The sequence below is a fragment of the Ursus maritimus genome, unplaced genomic scaffold (genome assembly GCF_017311325.1).
Source record: "Ursus maritimus isolate PB19 unplaced genomic scaffold, ASM1731132v1 scaffold_16, whole genome shotgun sequence".
NCBI classification, from domain to species: Eukaryota; Metazoa; Chordata; class Mammalia; order Carnivora; family Ursidae; genus Ursus; species Ursus maritimus.
Window position 1 is genome coordinate 49453722 of NW_024424008.1, and position 27190 is coordinate 49480911.

The window sequence follows — 27190 nt, forward strand, 5'->3', positions numbered from 1 at the left end:
CGGGTTTTTTTGTGTGTGGTGCTTTTTTTTTTTTTTTGGCAGGAGCATGTGCACTGTTGGGCCATATGCACAGACATCGTGACTCTTGAGATCTTTACCACATCACAATTAATAAACTGCTTTGCACTTTCTGGCTACTTTTTGGTGTGTGTCTACTTATAAAATGAGAGCCGTTATATGGAAGGGGAGGAGGTTGTGGTTTCCAGCAGCAAGCAGCCGTTCGTCTCAGCTGTACCCCTGCAAGAACCTGCATAGATTCAGTGGTCTGAGGGAGCCAGCTCACACAGCAAGAGCTGATGGTTAAATTTTTAGGAATTTTGCAAGCCTATTGTTAAGTGGTAGCTTGAAATAGGCCATGGTGGGAGTATCTATGTAAGTTGCTGGCTTACCGTGCAACCATGTGGCATTGTCCTTGAGAGAGCAAGTATTCAACAACTTTTCTTTTTATTATTTTTTAAAGATTTTATTTATATATTTGAGAGACAGAAAGAGCAGGAGTGGGGGGAAACGGCAGAGGGAGAAGGAGATGCAGGCTCCCCGCAGGGAGCCCCACGAGGGGCTTGATCTCAGGACCCTGGGCTCATGACCTGAGCTGAAGCAGACGCTTAACTGACTGAGCCACCCAGGTGCCCCTTTAACAACTTTTTGAATGATACAGGACGAGTTCCAAAAAAATAGGTGGCCATTTGTAGATCAAGCCAAGGTTGAAGGTGTGTACATTGAGAACACTTATTTTGAAGTGGCAACTTACAAGCAAAAGATACCTTGAAGTGAAGAAGCTTTGAGTTCTTATCTATGATGTCCAAAATGCCCAAGGGGTTCTCTGCGGGAATAACGCGCTACCTGTGTTTTGTAAATACTGACATCACATGGTCAGAGGAAATCAACATGGTAAGTTGGAGGACTGAGCAGGCCTATCCTTGGAGGCAGGGATTGAGTGACTGGCAGGGATTGAGTGACTGGCTGGCTATATTGTATTGCCGTGTTGAGAGAAAAAAATGAGAGTTTGCTATATTTTTTAAAAAATTAAATTTTATTTTATTTTTTATTTTGAGGTTGCTGTATTTTAAACAGAGCAAAACGTTTCATGTTCATCTTAAATTTATTGTATTTTGTTTGCATGCAGCTTATTTCTTTCTCGGGGAATGTTCGCCTAATGCTGTTGGAGACCTCACCTTCGCCCTCGCCCTCGCCTTCAGAGAGCTTGTAATCTAGAAGGGGAGATGGCAAGTAGGCAGGTCTGGAATATGAGGCTCTCCTCGGTAAGTTACATTTATTACCTCCTCTTAGAGCAAAAGTATAAATAAAAATTGGGTCATGGGCCAGATGATGGAAACGAGAACCTTGATTGCGAGGTTCCTGTTTGCATCTCGGTAGCCACTTCAGAATGCACGCAAGTCTCTGGAGTCGGACTGGGGTACTGCACTCGTAGCAGAGTTCCTGCGTTGCTTCCCCTGGTGCCTCTCATCACGGGTAAGCCATTGCTTTGCATTTCTTAAGAAGTGATTCAAACTTTTCTCTCTCAGAAGAAGGCTGGTTCTGAAGGTTTTAATTTGATGGCCACATTTGTAGGGCTGTCAACCTCTGCAGGAAGAGACTGGACTAAGGTAGGCTGCTAGGTGCAGTTTTCCTTTCTGAAGTGTAGAGTCGCCTCTGTTACGATCCTCAGAGAAAAGGGGGGTGAGAGGTTTGCTCTTAATGAAAGAGTAGATGATGATGATGGTAGTGGGACTTTAGCTTTTAAGTTGCCTGTGTTTTTAGGTAGAGCAGTGACTGACTAGTCTTCCTGACTAGTTGTCCTCCTGACTAGTTGTCCTTCAACTCATGGCAGGACTTCTCCCTCACTGTTTCCCTTCTCCCAATTCTAGACAGGCCAATATATATATATATATATTTGAAGATTTATTTGTTTATTAGAGAGAGAGCGAGAGAGAGAGAGAGAGAGTGCACTAGCAGGAGGGGCAGAGGGAGAGAGAGAGAGAGAGAGAGAGAGAGAGAGAGAATCTCAAGCAGACTCCATGCTGCGTGTGGAGCTGGATGTGGGGCTTGATCTCACAACCCTTAGATCATGACCTGATCTGAAACCAAGAGTCAGAGGCTCAACCAATTGCGTTACCCAGACGCCCCTAGACAGATGAATATTTAACCTTAAGAAGTCAGGAACTTAAACGCCTCGAGAGAGCTAGGCTAGTGTCCTTACTTGTCGTGCCCTTGGCAAAGCTCTGATCTCATGAAGGCCTATTGTAGGGTGGTTTGGGTGTAACCCCGTCTGAGGAGGGAGCGGCAGTAATGACTTCCAAAGTTCCCTTCAGGTTAAAGGGTTGACCAATGTCCCTGAGACTGTCTTACAAGGAGCCATGTGACCTCCCAGCCCAATGTAGGGTAAGTGGTCTTGGAAGGAAAAATGAAGAAGTTCGTGCCTCCGGGTGGTTACATGGATTTATATACCCAAAAGCAATGAGAGCTTGGAGGTGTGCAGCCAAGGGTAAACTGAGGGGACTTAGCATGGAGGGTGGGTGGGGAAGGGGGAGTGGGGCGGGCTGTGTAAGGAAGCTTGTGCGGTTGTCTGTTTGCTCAGTGGTTGGCTGTCCTCACGGGGGGCGAGCACCTGCACTCAGAGACAGCACCTCTTCCTTATTTTGTCTTGTGATATTGTAACATTCGGGGGTCATTTTCACACCCTGTGTGGTAGTCTCCTTGTCATGAGTCTTCTGAAGATGTTTTTCTGCCATCCTTGTGCCAAGGGAAACAATTCCTCTGCACTGTTAATAATGGGAAAGGGGATCCTTAAAATTACAACTCCCCAGGGGGTGATAGAAGACGTTTGCCAGGAGTTCTGTTGTGAAAGCACCATGAGCTCAGGTCAAAATGTTTGGCCAACGCATGAGCTGCCTTACCATGCAGAATTATCTCAAGAATATCTGCTGAGATGTCAGGATCTGGAGAAGAAGGAGGGTAGAAGCTGAGAATTTAAATGGAGTCTTATTATGAAGGTGCTTAAAGAGCATCTGATGCTTTGGTTGGATTTCTAAAGACAGACAGAGATTCATTTATATAGATATTCTGTGTTTGTATATGTAAAATTCTGAATTTCATTATTCATATATATATATATATATATATATATACACACACACATATATATAATCAGGACATCTATATTCAGCATACACACACACACACATGCATGTATATGATAGGAATTTCTGAATATTTGCCAACTAACAAGGAAATTGAAACTTGACTAAAGTGTCCTTGGCCCTGTTAGGTGTTGTTCTCTCGTTTGACGAGTGGTTCCTAGATCCCAGCCTGGGCCTCACTCCGTGCTGGCCCTGGTGATGCAGAGGCACAGAGGCTCAGCTCTTGGCTTCATAGAGCTTAGAGTCTTGGGAGGAGAGGGTAGAGGGCAAGACTTTAATCAAACAGGCACACAAATAAATAATTAGAAATTGTGACAGATGCCATGAAGGAGAGATAAACAGTACTGTTCAAGCTTGTGGCTCGGAGTCTGAGCTGGCGAGCGTGGGCCGGGAGAGATGTCCCTAAGGAAACCACGTTAGCTTGCGACCTGAAAGCTGACCGGGAGCTCACTGGGTGAAGCGGGTGGGAAGAACATTCATTGGGGGGGCAGATTCATCCTGGTGGGATAAATGAAGTTCACAGCAGTTGGGCTCTGAAACGCAGAAGTATGATCCTTTCACGTTAAGGAGATTGAGCGATTTCCCAGAGATCAAAGAATTAGTTAATGGAAGGTCTGACCCAGGAGGAGAATTTTTTAGAAATTCGGTGCTTTTTCCATGAGTTCATTGCTTCTCTCTTCATTTACAGAGAGTTCTAATGGTGCATGTGAGTACTTTGAACCAAAAACGGTCTCTTCCATTCATTAGATTGTTGGCACATTTTAAAAAATCTGTTTGAAAATGGTTGAGTGTCTCTGAGGGACTTGAGTTTGGTGACCAGGTTCAGAGTCTCTTTGGGATCACTGGTGTCCTCTTAGAAGAGAATGGCCTGGTTGTAGGATATCTGAGTTAATTTCAGTGTGATGGTCCCGTGGGCAGCCAGCAGCACTTTCCCAGCACACACGAGGCACTTTATGGTGCTGTGGCACAGGCCTGGGACACTCGTAAACAAGAACATATGCTCCTTCTTGAGACTCTGGACTTAATGGGGTTTGCTGTTAGACCTGTAAATCAGTTGTTACACCTCCAAGCCGATGGTGACCTGCTCTGGGGCATGTACAAGAACTGGATAGAGGGGGGAGCACAACCAACCCCCGAGGAAGAATGCATCCAGAATGTGCAGGGATCTCAGAAGTCCCAGATATGATGAATTAACACCGTGATATGCTATAAAGGAAGTCCTTTATCATGCTCACCCATGTATGTGTGCAGCGGGATGGGCGTCAGAGCCAGAAGAGGACTGTGGCTATCTTGAGAGAGATCTGCGTTTTCATCAGATGTACTTATGTTTGGGGAAACTTAATGTGACTTTTGGTATATCTGAGTCAGGGTTAATTATTATCAACATTGTGATGGGATTCAAAAATTGAAACTTAAAAGTTTCCAGTTCGTTCTGATTCATCATTTGCCATTCTATCTAGAGGTAGATGCTCAGAACCCAAATCTCTCCTAACACAACAAATCCTATTTCCTATCTGATTTTAGGTTATGAAAAAATAGGATCTTATGTGGTAATGATTTCTACTTATCAAAGCACTGTTATCTACATTATCATATTTGACCCTTGCATTATTATCCCCATGTTATAGGCAAGGGGACTGAGGTTGAGCAAGGTCAACTGACTTCTCTGCATAAGTGGGACCTAGGGTGGGACTTCTTAAACAGTTTGACCCTGATTTTCCAGATGGAAGATTTTGTTGGTTTGAACTCAGGTAAGGACTCTCTTAGGTAATCATTTTTGCAAGTTAAAATGGCCACCATATGTCCTAGACTTCCCAGCAGAGCTGGGTAGGGTGCTATGATGGTATTACACAAAAGAGATCTTTCCTCCTAGAATGTTCTAGGTAGAGTTCCTTCAGTGTCAGGATGTTCGGGGTGCAGGGGTCATGCCTGAGACTAGCCATAGTAGTTGGTAGGAACCCAAGCTGGTTGGATTGTAACTCCTTGGAATTGGTCTTCTGTTTAATTAAGAAAAATGTGGGGCAGGGGCGCTGGGGTGGTTAAGTGTCTGACTCTTGGTTTTGGCTCAGGTCATAATCTCAGGGTCCTGGGATCGAGCCCCACATCAGGCTCTGTGCTGGGCGTGGAGCCTGCTTAAGATTCTCTCTCTCCCTCTCCCTCTGCCCTCCTGACTCTCTCTCTCTCTTAAAAAAAAAAAGTGGGGGGAAAAAAGCAAAAAAACCCCAAAACCTCAACGTGGACATTTCATACAGCTTCTTTCTGCCACAGAGCTTGGTGAATACCTTAACTGGGTTGAAAATTTTCTCCTTATTTGTGTATCTCCTTTCCCACATGTCCTGAACATCCTCTGTATGTTTAAAAATAGCAATTTTGGGGGTGCCAGACAGTTAAGTGGCTCAAATGGTTAAGTGTCTCCCTTCGGCTCGGGGTGTGATCCTAGGCTTCTGGGATCGAGTCCCACGTGGGGCTCCCTGCTCAGTGAGGAGCCTGCTTCTCCCTCTCCATTTGCCCTTCCCCCTGCTTGTGCTCTTTCCCTCTCTCACTCTCTCTGTCAAATGAATAAATAAAATCTTTAAAAAAAAAATAGAAGTAGCAATTCTAATTTAGTTGGATAGATAGGCAGAACTTTCACACTGAGTCTGTGATCTCCTGTTTGTGTGAAACCCTGAGGTTGTAGGATGGCTAGGGTTGTCACCTCAAGAATATCCTGAAATTAGTTGCTTTTTTCCTCTCGAAAAGCCACTTTCATCTGACTTCCCTTACAGCCAATCTAAAGCGGCCCCCAAGCGACTCTCCAAACACGCTCTGTTTTGTTTCATCATAGCAGATTCCAGCATCTGCTACTTTCTTGTTCATTCATTTGCCTCTTTTTTTCCCCCTCCACCCCCCCCCACTTACAAACTGCATGTGAGCGGGGACCCTGCCCTTCTTGTTTGGGGCTGCATCCCAGAGCCTCAGACGGAGGCTGGCCCACGGAGGCACTGACTGTGGGTTTGTTAAATTAACAAACTTCTCTTGATGCTGTTTTCTGATTTTAGTTTTCTTTTACTTAAAGATTGAAAAATTGGCGAGCAGCATGTTTTGCCCACTGAAACTCATCCTGATGCCAGTGTTACTGGGTAAGTCGAAACCAAGGGACCATGGAGGGGACTTGATTTCTCGTAAGTCTCGTGCATTTTCAAAAGCCAATTTTATATATTTTCATTTCCCCTTGGTTTGTTGAAAACAGTAAACCCTAATGTGGAACTTCGGAGTTTTGCTGGAACAGCTGTTTTCGAAGCCAGGGAACAAAACCTCTTTCTTGGAAAGCTGAATCTTCCTCTGTTTCTATTAGATACAGAAGGCCTTTGGGTCCTGAGCTGGGGGTTCTGGAACCTTCCGATGTGCTACAAGGAAAGTGTCTCCCTGGCATTCCTGCACTCTCAATTGTGACTTTAAAACCACAGCAAGTCTCAGATCAGGAAATGAAATCACCAGAGAGCACCAGAATCCCTGCAGCCATGTTCATGCTTTTGCCCCTCCAGCTTTCTTGTGCTTCTGCAAATGCACCAAGCTGTTTCACAGTCTGGGGCAGTTTCTTTTGCCGGGAGCTTTTCTCTCCTCACCTTCCCTGAGCAAGCCTGCCTAAGCCTTCCTTACCCTTCAGGGTTCTCCGTAAGCTCCACTTCCTTCTAAAAACCTCTGGCTGTCCCCCCCTCAGGCTGGGTGGAATCTCCTGTTCTCGAACCCTCCCAACCCTTGGTGCTCAGGGCTGCTGCTTGTGGCTCAGCTCTTCTAAGTTGTTCATCCTCTCTCCCCCACCTTTATCCACAGATCTAGCTCTGTAGGAGGAATAAATGACTCAGGGGGTGCTTTGCTCTTGTCTTTTATTTTTCTCTTTATTATTGTTTTGTTTTTGTTTTTTAAACCGGGCATGGTAACCTAAACACTGACTCAGCCAAGTACAAAAAGAACCGCCTTTGCTCTAATTCCAGGGAACACAGAGTGTACGCACACACACACAGGCTGGCAGACAGACACACAGACACCCCTGCCCCACCCCCTGGAAAGTAGGATGTATTTAAGAGAATTTGTTTTCACAGAAGCAGGGCTGTAATGCTCTGGGGTCTTGAGACATTTCCTCCGGGGTGCGGGAAGCAGCCCACAGGCTTCTGCCCTCCCAGCCCGAGTTGGCAATCCAGTCCTGGAGGTGGTGGCTTGGTGGAAGTAGGGGTTTGTATTTCTCTGTGGAGAGGTTTGGCCTCCTCTGTAGAAAGTCTCATTTTCTTCAGCCATTTCTCTACACAGGTGACCGGTCCGGGGTAAGTTTCTCTCCCCTCCGGCGCCTGCTTTCTAGCTCCCCTTCCCTTGCTTCCACATACAGCGCACTCCAGATTGAACCGAATGCGCTTCTTATACCTTTAACCACATGTCAAGCTGCTCAGTTCTTCCTTACAGGAAAATTCCAAATCGGTTTTGGAGCTAATCTTGATTTCTTTCAAAACAAGCCCCTCCAAAGGGTTTTGAGTTCATGTTTTCTTTTCCGTCTTCCCTACTGTGCGCCTGCTGTCGGGCAGGAAGTTAACCCTCCTCTCTCAGGGCGACAGCTTGCACAGAAACACTGGCACATTTTCTGTTTATTCCCACATGCATTCATTTGGCTCTTCCTCCGTATAAACTGGCCAGCAACTAAACGTGTCTTTCTGATGTTGTTGTCTCTTTGCATGGAGCACATCTTGTGAAAACAGAAATATCCATGTAATGGTTTTCTCTTTTGGTGAAAAGAGAAAGGACTTGAGCAATATACAGATAGTGGAGCGGTGTCATGCATGCCAGACGCCCTGAGGCTGAAAAGCCGGGGCTGAGGGCAAAGCTGGATGGGAAGGTGGGGAGAAGACAGGCACAAAGGAAATTCAAGGGGAGAGCCGTGCTCCATATTGGCCTCAAGCAAAAAATACCCGTGAATTGGTTTTTTAAATGGGTAACCCATGGGAAACTAGGAGCAAGAGACATCTCATTTCCTGTTTATGGGTGTCTAAATTCATGACCTGAAAGAAGGATGTCAGGGTTTCTCTTCTTTCTTTAGAAAGGAGCTTGGAGAAAGGAAATTGGGAAATGGGGAGGGGACTAGCTGGGAGAATGGGAGCAGATATGCATTTTTGCAGTATGAAGATTGCAGAACCCCTCTGACTTGGGAGGCATGGGTGTAACTGGAGGGTATTTCTCTAACCCTTGGGAATGCCATGCTGGCTTGAGTGACAGGCCTCTGAGTACTTTGTCCATGTCAGGTCATCTGGGGAGGGGAGATGTAGAGTTACTTAGTGATTAATACTGATTTTTGTTGTTGCGGGTGTATTTGTCTAAATGATGTCTCCTCTTGCCTTTGACTTCTACAGATTATTCCTTGGGCCTGAATGACTTGATTGAGCTAACAGTCCATGTGGGTGATTCAGCCCTGCTGGGATGTGTTTTCCAGATCACAGAAGAGAAGTGTGTGACCAAGGTAGACTGGATGTTCTCATCAGGAGAGCACGCCAAGGTAACAAGGAGGAAATACTACCGTAGAAGCCCCTGGCCAGTGGTGTCAGGACAGTGAGGGGACAGGGAGAACCAGGTCCTCAGGTGCCGTGAGATGGTGTTGCAAGAGCTTGGGCTCTGAAGCTTGTCAGAACTGGGACTCTTCCTAGCTTGGCCCTGTGGCTGTGTCATCAGCTGGGCAAGTTACTCAACCTTGCTGCACTTCAGCTTCCTCATCTGTGAAGATGAAGGTCATCATCATAATGATAACGCCTCCATTTTGGGTCATTGAGAAGTGATGGAAGACATGCACATAAAGTTCTTTTTGTTTCTTTTCTTGATGTCTGCCCTTTGTAGAGAAGTATAGGTGGGTGGGAGGGCTGAGAAGGGTGAGAATATTGGTCTAGACAGAAGAGGCATGAGAATGATGTCACAGGAATCTTTTTTGTGGAGGAGAGGGCCAGATTCTTTGAGTATTCTGTGCCCCATATATGTCCTGTGGAGTCACCTCTTTCTCCTTCATGGCTGCTTCAAGTGTTCAAGTGTTGGGGTCAGCAGATATAGCATGGCTGAGGGACAGTTGTTCATGGGAGCTCTTTGGAGTGGGAAACAGTGTATAAACCTCATCAGAAGTTCTGTGGAGATATTTGTATCTTAGGATCATTTGTGAAAGACATCCTAAGTAATGTGTTATTAACAGGCCGTGAAGTTTGCTGATGAAATACTCTTTCTGTAGCTCATAGCGTGTTATTCCTATAATGCTACTTTCACTCAAATTTTTATCAGTATTTTTTATTATAAGAGTGATAGGCCCGTGGCGTAAGTAGAAATAAGAATTTCCCAGGGCTCCCCGTCCCAGCCTGGAAGCCACTCCCTGATGATGACTCCTTCTCAAGCTGTATGATATGCTGCCTGGAGAAGGGCAGAAAGGGGAGGAGTGACAGCTAACATGCCAGCCAGGGACTGTCACAACTCCCAGTCTGGGGAATTGCATCATGCCTTTGAACGCCACCCAGTTGGGGGGCCATGGCAGAAAACAGGGTGAACATGAGACAAGGTTTTCTCACATTCTGAGTTTGGGTCCCCAGAGTGGTCTTCAGAATGGGTGTTACATTTTACCTTAAACTGTAAGAAATGAATATGCTTCACCATTTGTCCTTGTGTAAAATAAGGCACCATGCCTTGTTCGAGGTAGAGCGTTGCTTGGCACATTATTATTATTCATGGGTACCAAGTACTTTTTGATCATGATGATGATAATGGTGGTAGTGGTGGTGATGATGATGGTGGTGGTGGTGCTGGTGATGATGGTGGTGGTGATGATGATGGTGGTGATGATGATGATGGTGGTGGTGATGATGATGGTGATGATGATGATGGTGGTGGTGGTGATGATGGTGGTGGTGGTGATGATGATGGTGGTGGTGATGATGATGATGATGGTGATGATGATGGTGGTGGTGGGGATGATGGGGGGGGGGATGATGATGATGGTGGGGGGGATGATGATGATGATGGGGATGATGATGGTGGTGGTGGGGATGATGGGGGGGGGGATGATGATGATGGTGGGGGGGATGATGATGATGATGGGGATGATGATGGTGGTGGTGGGGATGATGGGGGGGGGGATGATGATGATGGTGGGGGGGATGATGATGATGATGGGGATGATGATGGTGGTGGTGGGGATGATGGGGGGGGGGATGATGATGATGGTGATGATGATGATGATGGTGATGATGATGGTGGTGGTGGTGATGATGGTGGTGGTGATGATGATGATGGTGGTGGTGATGATGATGATGATGGTGATGATGATGGTGGTGGTGATGATGATGATGATGGTGATGATGATGATGGTGGTGGTGATGATGATGATGATGGTGATGATGATGATGATGGTGGTGGTGGTGATGATAATGATGGTGGTGGTAGTGGTGGTACTGGTGATTATGGTGGTGGTTATGCTGCCACCACCACAGAACAGGGTCTTTTGGATCCAGACTCCTAGGTCTGGTGCCAGTGACTCCAGATTTTCCTCAACGTTGTGTTGCCCTCCAGGATGATTATGTGCTGTACTATTACGCCAACCTCAGCGTGCCTGTGGGGCGCTTCCAGAATCGTGTGAGCTTGGTGGGGGACATCTTACGCAATGATGGTTCTCTCCTGCTCGAAAATGTGGAAGAAGCTGACCAGGGAACCTATACCTGCGAAATCCGGCTGGAAAAGGAGAGCCTGGTGTTCAAAAAAGCAGTGGCGCTGCATGTACTACCGGAGGAACCCAAAGGTACGTGAATGCTCACTTAGAGAAAGGTGGAGGGGCAGGAGGTTTGGCGTGCAAAGGAGAGGAACAGATTTTGTTGAACAAATGCCAGCCTTTGGTCTAGATACGTACCACAGAGTGAATCCACAATAATTGGTGCTCTTTCAATAAAAATAATGAGAATGATTATTTTATTTTATTGTTTTTAAAAGATTTTATTTGTTTATTTAAGGGGGGGTGAGGGGAAGAACAGAGGGAGAGGAACAAGTAGACTCTGCACTGAGCTTGGAGCCCCATGTCGGGCTCCATCTCATGACCCTGAGATCATGATCTGAGCCAAAATCAAGAGTCGTTTGCCTAACCGACTAAGCCCCTCAGGCGCCCCAAGAATGATTATTTTATTATTACCTTACATGTGCTCCATCCTCATGAAAATGCTGTGTAGGAAGTATTGATCTTTTCATTTTACAGATGAAGTCATTGAGGCTTAGAGAGGCTTAGATGTGACTTGCCTAAGGACACATATTTATTAAATGGTGTATCTGGTACTTGAACCCTGGTGCCTCTGACAACAAAGTCCCTGTTCCTTTTACTCTACCCTGGTACTTCCCATTGGTTATCCACATTGATGCCATGTCTATATCTCGTAGGTTCCTATGGTAAGTGTTCTGGGGGCTAGAAAAGAGATGAGATCTCTCTAACATCTTTGGATTTCATTTTCCCATTTGTCAGCAGAGAGAGTGGCTTCAGTAGACTGGTGGTTTTAAACTGTGCCCTGTAGAAGCCTGAAGGTTCAATGAACCTGGTAGGCTGTGCAAAGGGTGAGAACAGGGCAGGGGGTTAATAGAGGACCTCCACTGCGACCAAAGTCCTTTATCTTTTTTCTGTTTTATTCATTGGGCTGCCAGGTAAGATTTTGCTTAAAGAAAGAATTCCGCTCCCTTAAAAAAGTTTGAAAACCGCGGAAGTAGATACCTTTGAAAGTGTGCATCGAGGGAACATCTGAGGCCTCAGGAAAGCTTGTGGCCTACTTAGGGGAGCTAGAATCTGGACCTTCTCCTCTCCCCCAGCTGTTTGGGTCCTGTCTGTTAGTGAGCTCCTTTGGAGCACCCTGTGTGCCTCTTTGGTGACTCTTATCACACCTGTACAGTTGTGTCATCCCCGTTCAAGTGGGTCTGTATTCTTTGTCCTCTGACCAGCCCTGGACACCATGCACAGGGTAAGCAATCAATAAACATTTGCCAAACGAATGAAATCCTTGAATTAGCGTCCCTCGCTTGAATCCAGCTTCTAAACCACGGAGTTGTAGCAGCAGGTGTAGAAGGTGGCCTCTGGCCTCTCTCCTCATTTTCCCCATTTTGTTTCAATTGACATTTTTGTTTTGATTTCCAAAGCTGTAGTTCTCCAGAAGGAGGAAATGGATCGGCTTTCCCCCCAAGGATTATCTTTGGGCTACTCCTTTCTGCTTTGTCTTCTGACGCCTTGCCCGGACACTTGTCTGTACACGCACGGTCTACAAAATGGGTGCCTTTTCCCTCTTTGAAGAGACAGGGGGGACATGAACTGAAAGGACCCAATTTCAGAATTGGAGAATCCATGGAAAGAGGCTAGAGCAATTTTAGGGTTAGTCACATACTTCCGCGGTAGCCAGTGGAGCAACCTGTATTTTTTCCCTTCTAGTCAGAAAGGGGGTAGAGCCGACTCCTAAAAATGTGCCTGGTGGCCCCTGGAGACTTGTTCAACTTGCCTGAGAGAGGTTGTCTTCCCCCATGCGGAGCCATCTATACTCTTCTCTACAAAGTTTACTCCTCAGTTTATAATTGTTCTATGCTTCTACTCCTTCACTTCCTTTTTCTCATAGTTATTATTTTAAATACTATAGGCAATGTACTTAAAAAAATTTTTTTTAATAATTTTTTAAAGATTGTATTTATTTATTTGAGAGAAAGAGTAGAGTGAGAGAGAGAAAGAGAGCATGCATTGGGGGAAGAGGGGCAGAGGGAGAGGGAAAAGCAGACTCCCCCGCTCAGCGGGGAGCCCGATGAGGGGCTGGATCCCAGGACCCTGAGATCATGACCTGAGCCAAAGGCAGACACTTAACCAACTGAGCCACCGAGGTGCCCCTATGGGCAATATTCTTGCAAATAAAAATAATATTAACTCCCTGTACCCTTTGCTCTGGAATCTGCTGTCCTTCCACGTATGTGAGGTAGCACAGTGTAGCGAGTGACAGCTCGGGCTTTCTGCCCTCGGGCCTGGATTTACATGTTGGCTCTGCCTTGTATGGGCCACGTGCCTTTGGGCTCTCTCACCTTCTTCCTCTGAAAATGGGAGAATAACAGTGCATATCTGAAAATACTGAAATGACTCGTGCATGTGCTGTGCAATGTCTAGGACACGCCTGGTACAATGAGAGGTGCAGAACGGTTCCGTGTTTCTTACTGCATTTTATTTCATCTTGTTTTACTTTTCTGAAGTAGACCCTATGCCCAGCGTGAAGCCCAGTGTGGGGCTTGAACTCACCACCCTGAGATCAAGACCTGAGCTGAGATCAAGAGTCAGACGCTTAACCGACTGAGCCACCCAAGCACCCCTATTACCGCATTTAAAAAATAGAGTTCAGTTCTTAATGTACTGTTGGATTTAGAGGGACTTCCCTCCCTACCGGTATTCTTTGGAGTGGATTTTTATTACTTTCAAAATGATTCCCTCTATAGAGTTTCAAGTTCCTAATATTTTCTTTGGTTTTCCTCCTATGGTGCGTCTCTCCTGCTGGGCAGGAAGGTCATGTTCTCCCAGAGAAACAATTCCAATGAAAATGTCAGCTTACGCACTGTGCTTTTCCTTCATGAACTTTGCCTAATGCTCTTTTGAAGGAATTGTGTCCAGTTAAGACCTATGCTTGTGCCTCGCTAAATGCCATCCTGCCTTTCATTTCGTAACTGACTTTGTGGTTGATTTGTGTAGTGCATTATTGAAAAATCAGAAACATCTTGCTATTTTTTGTCAGGAACCCCTCAAAATGACTTATGCAATAAGCATGTGATGGGGTCAGTTGCTTATACAAAGAAGCAGAAGGAAGAGCCGAGGAGTTGGGAAGCCCAGAGCAGGGGAAGAGGCATCTTCCCGGGGTGAAGGGGCGGGAAGTGAGGGCAGGGATTGAAATAGAAAAAAAAGCCAGGAAGAAATCTGTCTATTGTCTTGGCCTCATTAGCAAGCAGTCCTGTGACCTGTGCTGTAGCCAGGACTGTCCTAAGCAAGTCTGAATACAACTTGTATAAAAAGAATAAAAGAAATTGAAGAAAATTGCCCATGAATCAGTTTTTCAGTTAGAAGAGCCAGTGGGTTATACATAAGCATGAAAGTTCTATAACTTTCTACTTCCTGTTTATGTTCAGCAGACGTGGGTGTCTAAGTGAACAGAAAGGGGGGGGCTTCAAGATCTTCTATACTTTCTTTAGTATAGCGTGAATTGGAGCTGGGACTCAGGAGAAGTTCTAGAAAAGAGGAAGGAGCAGGGAACTAAAGGGAATCAGAAAGTGTTTGTTGTAGTATGAAGACCCCTCAGAGTTGAAGTGTGAGGGTAGCCATGGGGACTGTCTTACCTGCGGGAATGTCCTGTAAGAGGCCTCTGGGTACTTGTCCGCACAGGATCATCTGGCTCATCTGTGGAGTGAATGTGTGCAGTAGTTGGTGGTGACATTGATTTCATGGCTGAGGATCTTCGGCTAAGCATGATCTCTTCTAGAAGTTCTTTGACTTCTGTAGATGATACCTTGGGTTTGACTTGAGTTACCATTTTATCCCCAGAGCTCACGGTCCATGTGGGTGACTCGACTCAGCTGGGGTGTGTTTTCCAGAGCACAGAAGAGAAACGCATGACCAGGGTAGACTGGACGTTCTCATCAGGAGAGCACACGAAGGTAAGGAGGGGGAAGCATCAGTGTGTAGTAGAAGCCCCTGGCCCATGGTGTCAGGACAGTGTGGGGAGAGGGAGAATTTAGGCACCAGGTGCTATGCAGTGCGGTCGCAAGGGGCTTGGGCTTTGGAGCTTGTCAGAACTGCCACTTGGCTGGGCAACTTCAGCTTTGTGGTGGGAAGAATGTCGTGAAGATGACAAAGAAGAGGATGATACTCCTGCGGCTGTTCAACTTGTAGGGTTGGCAAGACACATATATTAGATCGTCCGTGTAAAGCATTTGTATGTGCTTTGGCCACTGCATTTTAGTTTCCTTCCTCTTTTCCCTTCTCCTCTTTGTTGAGTCCATGGGAGAATGAGGGGGCTGACTTTTGTGGCCTTGTCTCTAAGCTCTGGGCTAGGCATAAGAATGATTGCATTCTTGTTTTTATTCGGGTTATTTTGGTAAGTTTTCTTCTGTGCCCCACTGCCCCACTTATGGGATGGAAGGAATTTTCTTTGTCTTTATGGGTGCTTCTGATGTTGGGATTAGTAGGTCCTGGGGGCCAGGGTATGGATTGGTTCATGGGAACTCTGAAGCAGCAAGTGGCAGGTTAGTTCACCAGACTGGTAGATGTCCTGTGTGCATGGTGATGTACATACGGGTCAAGGTGTGTTGTGGGGGATATCCCAGGTCACTTATCGTTTATCAAAATTAAGGTGCAAAGTAGTTTTTCTAAATTAAGACATATTCCCAGTCATCCCTATAAACAAGTCATTTGTACTCCCTTGATTCTTGTATGCTGAGTGGGTGCGGAATGATGACATCATGGTGGGGGATGGGGAGTTAACATGTAGTTCCAGGTCCACCTCCCGGAGCTTGTCATCTGTTTAGATGTCAACCACTAAGTGAGTCACAGCAGAAAATAGGTTGAGAATAGACATTTTGAGCTGTGAATTCAAAGCACAAGAGATAAGATATTAGGAACCAGGTCTTCTCATTCATGTGTGTGTCTGTATACCCATTTTCTTCTCTTAAAAGCTTTTAAAGATAGTAATATTTACTTCCCTTTATAAAAAACTCTAACACTTACTCATTTAACAAGTATTTTAAGCACCTATATGGCAGACACTCAGAGCTCTTGCCTCGATGGGAGACTTGTGATCAAGATCAAGGGAGATACACAGTAAAATAATGAGGAAATACAACGTAATATGTCAGGTAATAGTAAGAGCTATGGAGAACAAGAAAGCAGGCATTGTGGTTCTTGTTTTATGTAGATGGTCAGAGAGGCCTCACTGAAAAGATGACATTTGAGCAGAGATCTGCTGGAAGTGAGGGAGCAAACCATGTGTATTTCTGGGGGGAAGAGTGGCCCCGGCGTAGGGAGTAGCAAGTGCAAAAGCCCTGAGGCCAGTACTCAAGGAGCGCAAAGAAGCCAGTGTGGGTGGAATGAAGTGACCCAGGTAGGTGAGGGAAGAAAAAGTAGAAGATGAAATCAGAGAGGAAGATGGAGTGGGGCAGATCATGGAGGGCCTTGTACTTCTAGTAGAAATGGGGGGCCATCGGAGGGTTTGGAGTAGAGGAGTAACATGATTTAACTTCGATTTCTAAGGGCTAACCTGCTGAGAATAGACTGTAGTTGGGAGTAAGCAGGGAGACACGTAAAGACGCTCCTTGCAGGAATTCAGGTGTGAGATGGGGTGGCTTGAACCAGGATGGTAACCGTGGAGGAGGTGAGAAATGGCTAGATTTGCTGCGGGATTTTCAATGTGAGTTTAAGAAAGAGAAGAGTTAAGAATGACTCCAAGATTTTTAGCCTGAGCATCTGGAAAAAGGCTTTGCCATTTACCAAAAAAAGATGGACTGGAAGGAGCTCGTTTGGGGGAATAATTTGGAGTTTAGTTTCAGACATGTTTCAAGTACCTATTGGAAATCTAACTGGAAATGCCATAAAAAGTAAAGGTGTACTTTTACTTCCTTTTACTGGAGAAGTACAAAAAGGGAACGCCCCTTGTCCCCCTTTCCTTCCTCACCCCTTTCTGCCAATGGGACAGTTGTTCACGGTTTGGTGTGTCCTTCACAGCTACACATGTGTGCACGCGTGTGTGTGCATGACTCACGATGCCTCATACTTTCTGCTCATACCTTCACTGCCCACACATACGGGGGCCCTGTGTGTTGCAAGAGCCCCCCCACTCAACCTTCCCTGTGCCCCGTCTTCCTCAGTCCTTGCAAACTCATATGTTGCCTTTCCCTTCTAGGAGGAGGTTGTGTTACGTTATTACCCCAAACCCAGTGTCCCTGTGGGGTACTTCCAGGGCTGGGGCCGCTTCCAGAACCGTGTGACCCTGGTGGGGGACACGTCCTACAATGATGCGTCTATCCTGCTGCAAGGAGTGAAGGAGTCGGACAGAGGAAGCTACACCTGCAGTATCCACCTGGGGAACCTGACCTTCAGGAAGACCACCGTGCTGCGTGTGATTGTGAAAGAGCCCCAAAGTACCTGACGTTTGGTTGGGGAGGGATGAGGGGCCTCGTAGCTGGTAGGCATGGCCAGGACTAGGGTGAGGCCAGAGAGGCCTCGAGGGTGCAGAACTGAAGGAGGCATCACTCTGAGGTGCTGTACTTGCACAACCCTGATACAAGTCCTCATACCCTGGGCTTACGTGACCAGCACAGCACAGCGATGCCTCCTTCAGCCTGGAGCCCTGGGCACCTTGCTTGCCCCACTCTAGTTCTGGTCCTGCGGGTACCTCAAAGACAAGGGAGCTAATATTTGGTGAACTCCCTGCCCATGTGATATATTGATCTAAAGATACAGGAGCTCAGAGATGGACTAGAGCTGATGCCCAAGGTCTTTTTTCCTTGGATGTGTATGCTCTGTGGCGGAAAGGAAAATGACCCTGAGCTGGTGAGAGACAGCACAGAGCAGAGAGAAAACAGGAAGGGACTAGAACCCAAAAATAGAGGCGTTTTCTGATGAAAGCCTCTCTGTTCTGGCAAACACTGTACATTAAAGCCAGAGGTGTGTCGAAGAAAAAACACTCAATTGTGTGGACCGAGAGAGGTTGATAAGTGAGGGGTTAAAGGCAAACGTGACACAGTTAACAGTCAGGATGTGGCCTGTGGACTTTGCCTTTTCGCTAGAGCTGGGGGTTGGCTGTGGTTTGCTGAGGGTGGGGATGCGGCTGAGGAGGGAACACACCTCAGTACCTCTGACCAGAGTCTTGAGTCTGGAGGCACCTTCTTGTAAGACATAGCGAAGGCTCCCAGCTGGAGGGGAAGCAGGACAGATGGATTTCTTCACTCTCAGAAGTCTTATTTCCACTTCACAGAGAAGATACATGCCACGAGTGGGGGCTCACTCGACCTCCAAGCTTCCCCCCACCGCCCCAGCAAGCTTACCTACAGCTGCCTGCATCCTCGCCTCTCTCTCTGTCCCGCCATGCCAGGCTCCCTTCTGCCCTGGGCTTATCCAAACCTCTGTGCTCAGGTGGCATTTTCTCCCTGTTTCAGGAACCTCGCGCTTTCTACTGGCTTCTGCTATCCAGCCTATACATATGCTCACCTCTTCCTCTCACCTTCTGTCCTTGTCTACTTTAGCTCTCATCCTGTGTCTTCTTAAAACAGAAACAACTCATATCCTATACATTCACCCATTTATGGCCTACAACTCGGTGATTTTTAGTATATTCAGAGTTGTGCAATCTTCACTGCAATCAATCATCTATTTCTTTCTTGACCTAGCCAAGTAGCTTGCTAAGAGGCCATAGATGGTGCCTCCTGTCTTACTTCCCATTAATTCCTTAGTGTATTGCATCCTGGCTTCTGCTGCCTCTGCTCTAGCTTAGGTTACCAATGTGGCTCTAATTGCCCACCCTCAGCCTTCTTTACCTGAGTAGTAGTGGACACTGTATTCTCTCTATATACAATATATTCTATGTTGGATTCATTCTTCCTTCCTTCTTTCCTCCCTCCCCTCCCTCCCTTCTTTCCTGTTTAATCCATCTATGTATCCATCCAAATTCTAGCCAAATATTCCACAAATACTTCAAATGCCACATATCCAGACCTGCTCCTGCACACCTCTCCCCAGCTCATCTCCTCCACCTCAGTCAACACCGTCACCATCTACACAGTTACCTGTGGGTAGCTGGATGCCTGGGAGTTCTACCCGATTCTGCCCTTCCCCGTGACCCCTAATCTCACAGGTCAACCAGTCCTGTCCTTTCTACTACTGACTTTGAGTCTGCCTTCCTTCCAGTCCTATGCCATGCTCTAGCTGTCTTCTTCTCTGTCTTGGCCTGTAGGCCTCTAACCGGTGTCTGCTCTCATTCTCAGCCCCTGCTCCCATTCTCCCTGCAGCTCTCTGTGCCCTCACTCTAAATCACAAATCTCAACGTTTCTGTCCTGGTGCTCAGAGTCCTTCAGGGGTTGGTTTCTCCATCAGTTACAGAAAGAAAGCCAGATTCCTGGGTGGGATAATCAAGGCCCATCATGACCGAGACTGTGCTATCTGTCCAGCCTAATTCCCCACCATGCCCACAAATGTACCCTTGAGCCAGACCCGTGGAATTATTTCTAACTGCTGAAAGTACCATCCTCTTGGGCCTCCAGATCTTGTGTGTAATGCAATATGAATTTCTCATATTGTCTTCCCAAAAAACTTGTTTCCTTAAGACTTTTAAACTTTAACACTATTTTTGAGAAATTCTCAGCATCTGTTTCCCACGGACTTCCATTATGGTCCCTGTAGCAGTCAGTGGTTTTCCGTCAACATGTTTGTCCCTCTCCTTGAAGGCAGGGACCACGTCTTATTTGTCTTTGTAGCTTCTTTGCCTAGCGATATCTGGTACCCAGGAGTGTTTACGTATGTATTTGGAGTGAACTGAGGAAATGAATGAAGGGTACCACATGGGTGGAAGTGCCTTACTTGGTATCATGACTATGGGTCTGACTGTTGTACCATATATGCTTTTGAAACCAATCACTTTCTCATAGAAAGATCTGCAGCCTCCAAAACATCTGTTATTTTATTTTAAGATAGCATTGTTAATGTCAAAGGAAGCAGGGGCGCCTGGGTGGCACAGCGGTTAAGCGTCTGCCTTCGGCTCAGGGCGTGATCCCGGCGATCTGGGATTGAGCCCCACATCAGGCTCTTCTGCTATGAGCCTGCTTCTTCCTCTCCCACTCCCCTTGCTTGTGTTCCCGCTCTCGCTGGCTGTCTCTATCTCTGTCGAATAAATACATAAAATCTTAAAAAAAAAATGTCAAAGGAAGCAATGCTATAGGTAAAGTGTTGTTCTCTTCTCCCACCTACCTTAGTCTACGCTGTAGGTAGGGGTAAGCAAGGGGGCCAGACTTGTTTCTCCATCTACTGGGGACAGCTGGAGTCTCAGTGTTTCAGGATGGGGTGGAGTCTGGCCTTCTCCCCCAACTTCCTGACTTGGCTGTGGCTACTTGGTATAGGACTGGTGGGACTCACAGCTCTTTTCTGCAATATTGAAACCCTCTCATTGCTCTTCTCCTTTCCCAAGCATCGGTGACCCCACTAGCCCTCAGACCTGAGATCCTGGGTGGTAATCAGCTGGTGATCATCGTGGGGATTGTCTGTGGCACTATCTTGCTGCTTCCTGTTCTGATATTGATCGTGAAGAGGACCCACAGGAATAAGAGGTACAGGGCTGGGTTGGGAGGCTGGCGGTGCCTCGAACGTGAAGCAGAAGAGCGATAGGGCCCTAACTGTGCCATTCTCACAGAAGAGGGTACTTTACAGGCTGATTTTTTTTTTAAAGATTTTATTTATTTATTTGGCAGAAAGAGAGAGTATAAGCAGGAGGAGCGGCAGGCTGAGGGAGAAGCGGGCTCGCCGCTGAGCAGGGAGGCCAACGCGGGGCTCGATCCCAGGATCCCAGGATCATGACCTGAGATGAAGGCAGACGCTTAACTGACTGAGCCACTCAGGCGCCCCAAGAGGGTACTTTAAAGTAGAATCGCCCTTGGCTGTCACATTAGATGTCATCTCTGTAGTGACCCCAGCCCTCCGCTCACTGTTCCAGAAAGGCCTCACATGTCCCTACACCCTCTTCATTCATTTTGGTATTTTACAGAGATTATCAGTTCTTTTATAAATGGCGGTCTAAGGGGAGCGTAATTAAGAGTATAAATCTTATACAAGAGCTATTAGGTGCTGTTCAGTGCCTGAGAGAAGTGGTTTTTGAATTATCCACAATACCCATTTCATATAGAAAGATCAGATCTTGAAGGTTGTTGGTGGCTTTATTTAAAGGAGCACATTCTAGGGCGCCTGGGCGGCTCAGTCCGTTAAGTGTCTGACTCTTGATTTGGGCTCAGGTCACGGTCTCAGGGTTGTAGGATTGAGCCCCACGTTGGGCTCTGTGCTAGGTGCAGAGTCAGCTTGTCCCTCTCCCTCTGCGCTCCCCCCCCACCCCGCCATTGCACTCTCGCCTCTCGGTCTCTCAAATAAATACATAAAATCTTAAAAAAAAAAAATAAAGGCCCACATTCTAATTCGAAGAGGCTATTTTTGAATGGTTGCCCTCAGGTCCTAAGTTATTTATGGTTGAAATGTGTTGTTAGAGTCTTGAATTCATCACCCGTTCTCCCAGCATCTCCAAAATGCCCAGATGCTCTGACGCAGCAGCAGTTTCACTGGCCGTTGGCAGGCCCATGTCCCTCCATTTCCCCACCTGTCGATGATGCGATACGTTGCTGGGGCAAACTGGCTCTCTTGCTGAAATGCTGTCAATGGGCAAAGACCCCATTACAGAGTGATGACTCCTGAGTCTCCTTTCCCCATAAAACATGGACTCTCCAGAAAGTGCTTTGTCTGCTGGGTTCATACCTCCGTTCCCCAGGGCCTCTCTGACTTGGTTGGAACTTGGTGGGCCTCTCTGAGGGTCTTTGCTCTGGGCATGCAGATGGCCCTGAACCCAGAGTTAGACAGACATATCAACTCACCTCCCTACTCTGGGCCTCAGTTTCCCTCACAATGAAATCGATACTTCCATGTCTACTAGCTTATCCTAAAGAAATAATCAGACTGATATACTGAGGTTTGTAAACACGGTTGCTGTAGCACTGATGATAATTAAACATTGAAATCAACCTCAGTGACTGTTAGCCAATGAGTTACTGAATCAGTATTCCACTCAGTGACATACTGCACAATCCCGAATGTAATGACATGGGAACATGTCCCATGTGTAATATGTAATATGATCTCATTTTTATAAAAAAAGAAAATTAGGTAATGCTCACTGCAGCAGCATATACAATACATATATTTTGTGTGAGCACGCTTAGGCCTGCATTGAGAAAGAATAATTCCAAAGTATCAATAGTGCTATTGGAGAGAAAAGAGAAGGTGGGTCCCCGGAGGGCAGAAGGTTTACTGGAACTTCAACCTCCAACTCTCTATGTTTCTTTATTATTTGAATTTATTTTTACAATGTGAACACACAATTTTATAATCAGAAAGTATGAGAACGCTATTTCCTCCACTTTGAGACCAAAAAATATATATATGGTTTCTTTTCTAGCTTCAACCCTGATTTTCTTTATCTTTTTTTTTTTTTTTTTTAGCTCTGCCTTAGGCCAAAACAGAAAAAAAGGAAGTATATTCAGTGGCAGATGCAGAGGGCAGATGGTCAAGAGATCAAAGGCCAAGGGCTGGGAAGGGGCCAGTGCGGGCAGCTCAGGGGGGTTCGGCGCTAATTCTGCTTGGCCGCCTCCCTGGGGGAGGAGCCCTTGGAGCTGGGTGTCGCTGAGCTTCTGTTGCCCCCTGCCGGCTCAGCCACATCTCCCTCGTCCTGGGTTCCTTCAACATCCAATCCCGTGGCGGCCCACGCTATTAACTCACTTAAAGCTGTGTGGACAGAAAGATGGTAGCTAGGTAATAGAGAAGTCGAAGCTGTCCAGCCCAGACTCCCTCCAGAATGCCTCCCCGCTCTCCACCAGCGAGATGCCCATTTCAGATTTCATGGTGAGCTGGGGAGTCTAGAGAGAAGAGCTCCTCTCTGGGGTCCCCCTCTGCACAAGGCTCTGTGGGGTCTCAGGCCCCCTTGAATACACAGTGCAGGCCGCTTAATTCCACCCGCTTTTCCTGCCTTGCAGCTCAGCAACCTCCACAACCCTGGTGAAAAGCCTGGAGAACATAAAGAAGGCTGATCCAGAGGTAAGGGAAGAGCGCAAACCTCGTTTTGCTGCTGTGCCCCATGAGGGCAGGGTGGGCACGGCTCCAGCATCCAGGGGGCGTCACCGTCATTCTTTGTGGCCTGTCTTGCTCGGTGTTCTCTCTCAGCATGCCGGCCAGTGCTGGGCACAGAGCAGGGGCTCGGGAAATCTTCGTCACCAGAGTGAGAGCCCCAGGAGGGAGTGGGATGGGGGCGAGGGGCATCCTGGTAGGGCCACAGGAAAGAGCACTGGACTCAGAGTCAGCAAAATCCCCTTCAAGCCCAGCTCTGCCACCTCCCAGAGCCACACTTTTCTAACCGGTAAAATGAGGATGAGGACAAACCTATGTGGCCTGTCGTAAGGTTCAAATAACCTGATGACCTGCAAGGGCTTCCCAATCTCTGGGCACCGCGGAACCGTAAGGGAGAATTGTGGTACATTCAGGAGTTCAGGAGCTAACGGTCAGATTAAATATCCGGGGACCTTAAGAAAGAGGATCAAGAAGAACTTTTTCTTCCATCCTAGTTGTAATGGAGCTATAAATAATTGCTATTAGGGTCTGAGAAATGAATTCATTTCCTTGAACCCCTTTGCTCCCTCCCTCCCTCCCTGCTTTCCTCCCTCCCTCCTTCCCTTCTTTTAAAAACTCCTCTTGGAATAGTTACTTTCCCATCTTTGGCCCTGTTCGTGACCCAAGAGTAGGATTTTGTCACAACATAGCTCAGGGGCCTCCAGAAGCCCCAGAGTTTGTCACTGGATGACATCACCTCCCCAAATAGTGACAGGAACGTGAGTCACGAAGTACCACCAATCTCACAGACGTGAGGTCCAGCGAGGTCTGTCCCTGCCCTAGAAACCCTCTCAGAGAGCTGACCCCGGTTAGCGGCTGATCAGTGCCATCCTGCCATGCCTCTAATGAGAAGGAAATAAGCACAAAGTACAAATAATCTGGCAAGAGAAGGATTCCCTGCTGCTGCCTAAGTGCCCGTCCAAACAAAGAGGGTTGTCTTTTGAGGCAAAGAATTTGGTTCTTAAGATAGCACTGTTTGCTGACTAGCCAATTTAAAAAATTTTCAGACTGGGGACTGAGTTATCGTTATCAATGATCATTTTCTAGCTCTCAGTAACCCTCCAGTGTCGATGCCCTGCAAATAGTAGTAGGTGGCTTTTTTCTTTGGCACATAACATTTGCTGATTTTTAGTAACATTTATTCTATCCCCCCTCCCGCCCCCCAGAAACATGTTTACTCCTCGATAGCCACACGGGAGCAGCCCGAGGAAGAAGAATCCAGTGGAAAAGCAGAGGCCACCTACATGACCATGGTGAGAGTGCTTCTGGGCCCAGCTGGGCCAGGTGTCCGGAGGGCGGAGAAGGAGCTGGCAAGGATGTGACAGTGTGGCTAGGTCACTAGGGGAGGTCACTCTGCTGAGGGCAGAGATTTTTCTACCTAGTAGGGAAGTCTGAGAAGCTGACTGTGTGCTGGAAAGAAGGATGACACCAAACTTGCCTTCATACCCGGTCTCGAGTGTTCAAAGGTCATGAGGGCTAAAGATGATTGATTTTAGTGGAGAAAAGAGGCAACTTTGTCAGGGAGAAGCAAAGTTAGAAGTCGAACACAACCTAATAGAGAGGGTACCATAGATCCTTGGACAAACGTTGTGTTGCAATTTTCCTTCCTGTCTGAGAGTCCCTTCCAGTTCTTATATTTTTAAATTCTGTGGCTTATGCTGTTTCGACATAATCTGACTGCCAGGAAGGCTGCACTCTATATAATAATATGGAGTCGGATTCCTTCTCTCTCCTTCCTCCACTCCCCAGGGAAGTGCAGCACCTAGAAGAGGCACCTGGCGTGTAGTGAGTAGGAGTGAGGACAGAAGGAGCGAGCTGGCAATGGGCTCGATACTATTTGTAGACTAATAATAGGCACCCAGGCCATGAAGGGAGCAGTGTTCTGCTGGGCTTGGGAAGGCTGGCCTCCTCCGTTTTGGGGACGGTGGCTCGTGTTTGCTCCCATCACACCAGCACTGAGGACACATGATTCCCAGATGCCTGCAGCGGGAAAAGATCCTCCTGAGGAAGCATGAGATCAGGGACCTGGCCGGGTTCCACCCGGTGAAACAGTAGCCCCGGCTCTGAAGTTGCGTGCAGTCCTGTGTCCCCTCCGTCCTGCTCCCCTGATTACCATGTGATGCTCCAGGCGCGGCCAGGCCTTGTGCGGCCTCTCAGGGGCCTGCTGCTGTCAGCTGCGTGGTGGCTGTGGTGGCCTCGCGCACTGTTGGCAGAAATCTGTGAGGTCTATCCGCCCCCCCCCATTCAGTGGAGGCACTTGGATTGAAACTGCGGAAAACAGTACTTCTGTCGTTTTGAAACAGGTCCAATAAAGCGAGTGTGGTGAGAGGCCAAAGCCACAAGACTTGAAGGCCTGTAGAGGCCAGTCAAGTTGTTTTAAAGACTGCACCAAATTCAGAAGCCTCTGGGCGAATCCCAGTCTGTGGGCCGCCTGTTCGAGACCTCGGGTAGAGGGGCGTTATTTGATTAGGGAGCAGGGATAACAACAGACCTTCGATTGTTGTTGTTGTTGTTATTGTTGAATTGATTACACTTACTTCAGAGGAGGGGGCTCTGTGCTGTGTCCCCTTTCTGCGGCCGGACAGCACAGTGGTCAACATCCCAGGCTTTGCAGTCGGGCAGACCTGGGCCCAACTCCTGGCTCTGTGACTTAGACGCAGGTACTTAGCCTCTCTGACACTCAGTTTCCTCGTCCTTAAAATGGGAATCATAGAAGCCACCCCCCAGGTAGTGAGGCCCCCCCCCCCCGCATGAGTGCTTGTGAAATTCAGAATTGGGCCAGAGAGACGGAAAGAGCTCAGTACGTGGTCACTATTCTGATCGAAATACTTACACCTGTGCTTTGTTTCGTTCCTCCCTTCCCCACCCACCCCTGCAGCACCCAGTTTGGCCTTCTCTGAAGTCAGCACCAAATAACCCACCTGAAAAACATCAGCTGGGGGAATTCTAAAACCAGAGTAGACGCTTGAGAAGAAAGGAGAGTTCCTTTCGTGCTTAGCACTGGCAGAGACTCCTCTGTGTGTCCTGAGTTACTGGACGGGTCATCTTGGGACCCCCCGCCCCCCGAGTTGTTCTCTTGCCTCATTGGTCGAAGGGCTGAAGAAGGAGGGTTCAGAACCCGGCAGAAAGATGGGACAGCTTGGGAGGGACAGCCCCGACAGAGGGAAGCATGGATGCGGTCCTTCCAGACTGGGACGCTGGCCCTGGGGACCCTGGCTGAGCAGCTGTGGCGGTCTCAAGCATTTCATCAGATCCTCTGTTTCAATGGTGTTCTTCGTGGATGGGAAGAATCACAGAAATAAAAACCAACCCAAATGATTCCTTTGGCAAATTACCCCTAAATAAACGTGGCTTGTGGAAATCATCCTGTTTGTGTACCCTGGCTGAGGGGCAAGCGGAGGCTTGGTGAGGAATTTATAGTCAGGAACGCCTCAGCCAACCGAAGTGAGGAGAGCCATTCTTGACTCACACTGGAGACCAGTGTTGGCCCCGGGACCATGTGGGGGCGAATGGGTTGGAGTGGGGTATGAATACAGCTCGAGGATTTAACCCAGCCCTTGTTAGCCTGGCTGGGTGTCAGAACGGCTGGTGGCTCTCTGCTGGGCCTCGCCGAGGCATCTGAGGTGGAGCTTGGGTATCTGTCTTTTTCAAAAGTAGTGCTCATGGGCTGCCAAAGTGAACAGTCATCGATGTAACTCTTGGTCTGAAAGGTGAGGTTCCTGTACTTGTTGGTTACCATTGTAAGACTTAATGAGGTTTGTTCTAAAGATCCTTTGGTTCTCGGGGTGCCTGGGTGGCTCAGTCGGTTAAGCATCTGCCTTCGGCTTAGGTAATGATCTCAGGGTCCTGGGATCAGGCCTGTGTTGGACTCCCTGCTGAGTGGGGAGTCTATTCCCTCTCCCTCTGCCCCTACCCCCTGCTTGTGCTCTCTTCTCTCTCTCAAATAGATAAATAAAATCTTTAAGAAAAAAAATGAATAAAGATTCTTCGGTTCTGAGCTCCCACTTCTAGCCTGGGCTCTGCTCTGGCCTCCTCTCTTCCACCACCCAGGCCCTTCCTCATTCTCTGCACCCCCATCCCTCCCACTTAGCCATTCAGGGCATGGATTTCTTTTTCTTTT

General features: G+C 47.4%; 1 protein-coding gene across 2 annotated transcripts; it reads left to right on the forward strand.

The window, feature by feature from the left end:
* The first annotated feature begins 1368 nt into the window (after positions 1 to 1368).
* On the forward strand, positions 1369 to 26434 carry JAML (junction adhesion molecule like). Of its 2 annotated transcripts, none has more exons than XM_008690019.2 (10): positions 1369 to 1473; positions 6196 to 6259; positions 8516 to 8658; positions 10701 to 10926; positions 14713 to 14825; positions 17066 to 17303; positions 20342 to 20480; positions 22941 to 23001; positions 24237 to 24323; positions 25949 to 26434. In XM_008690019.2, the coding sequence occupies exons 2-10, from the start codon at positions 6217 to 6219 to the stop codon at positions 26018 to 26020; spliced, it is 1122 nt and encodes a 373-aa protein (XP_008688241.2). In that variant the 5' UTR covers positions 1369 to 1473; positions 6196 to 6216; the 3' UTR covers positions 26021 to 26434. The 2 variants fall into 2 exon arrangements, with proteins under 2 accessions (XP_008688241.2, XP_008688243.1); XM_008690021.2 differs by having other exon boundaries at positions 1466 to 1607.
* Positions 26435 to 27190: the final 756 nt, after the last annotated feature.

Coding starts and splice junctions, on each gene's coding strand:
- JAML (XM_008690021.2), top strand. CDS start 1,557: ATGGCCACATTTGTAGGGCTGTCAACCTCTGCAGGAAGAGACTGGACT. Junction 1,608..6,195: donor CAGGAAGAGACTGGACTAAG/GTAGGCTGCTAG, acceptor TTTTACTTAAAG/ATTGAAAAATTGGCGAGCAG. Junction 23,002..24,236: donor TAAAGAAGGCTGATCCAGAG/GTAAGGGAAGAG, acceptor CCCGCCCCCCAG/AAACATGTTTACTCCTCGAT.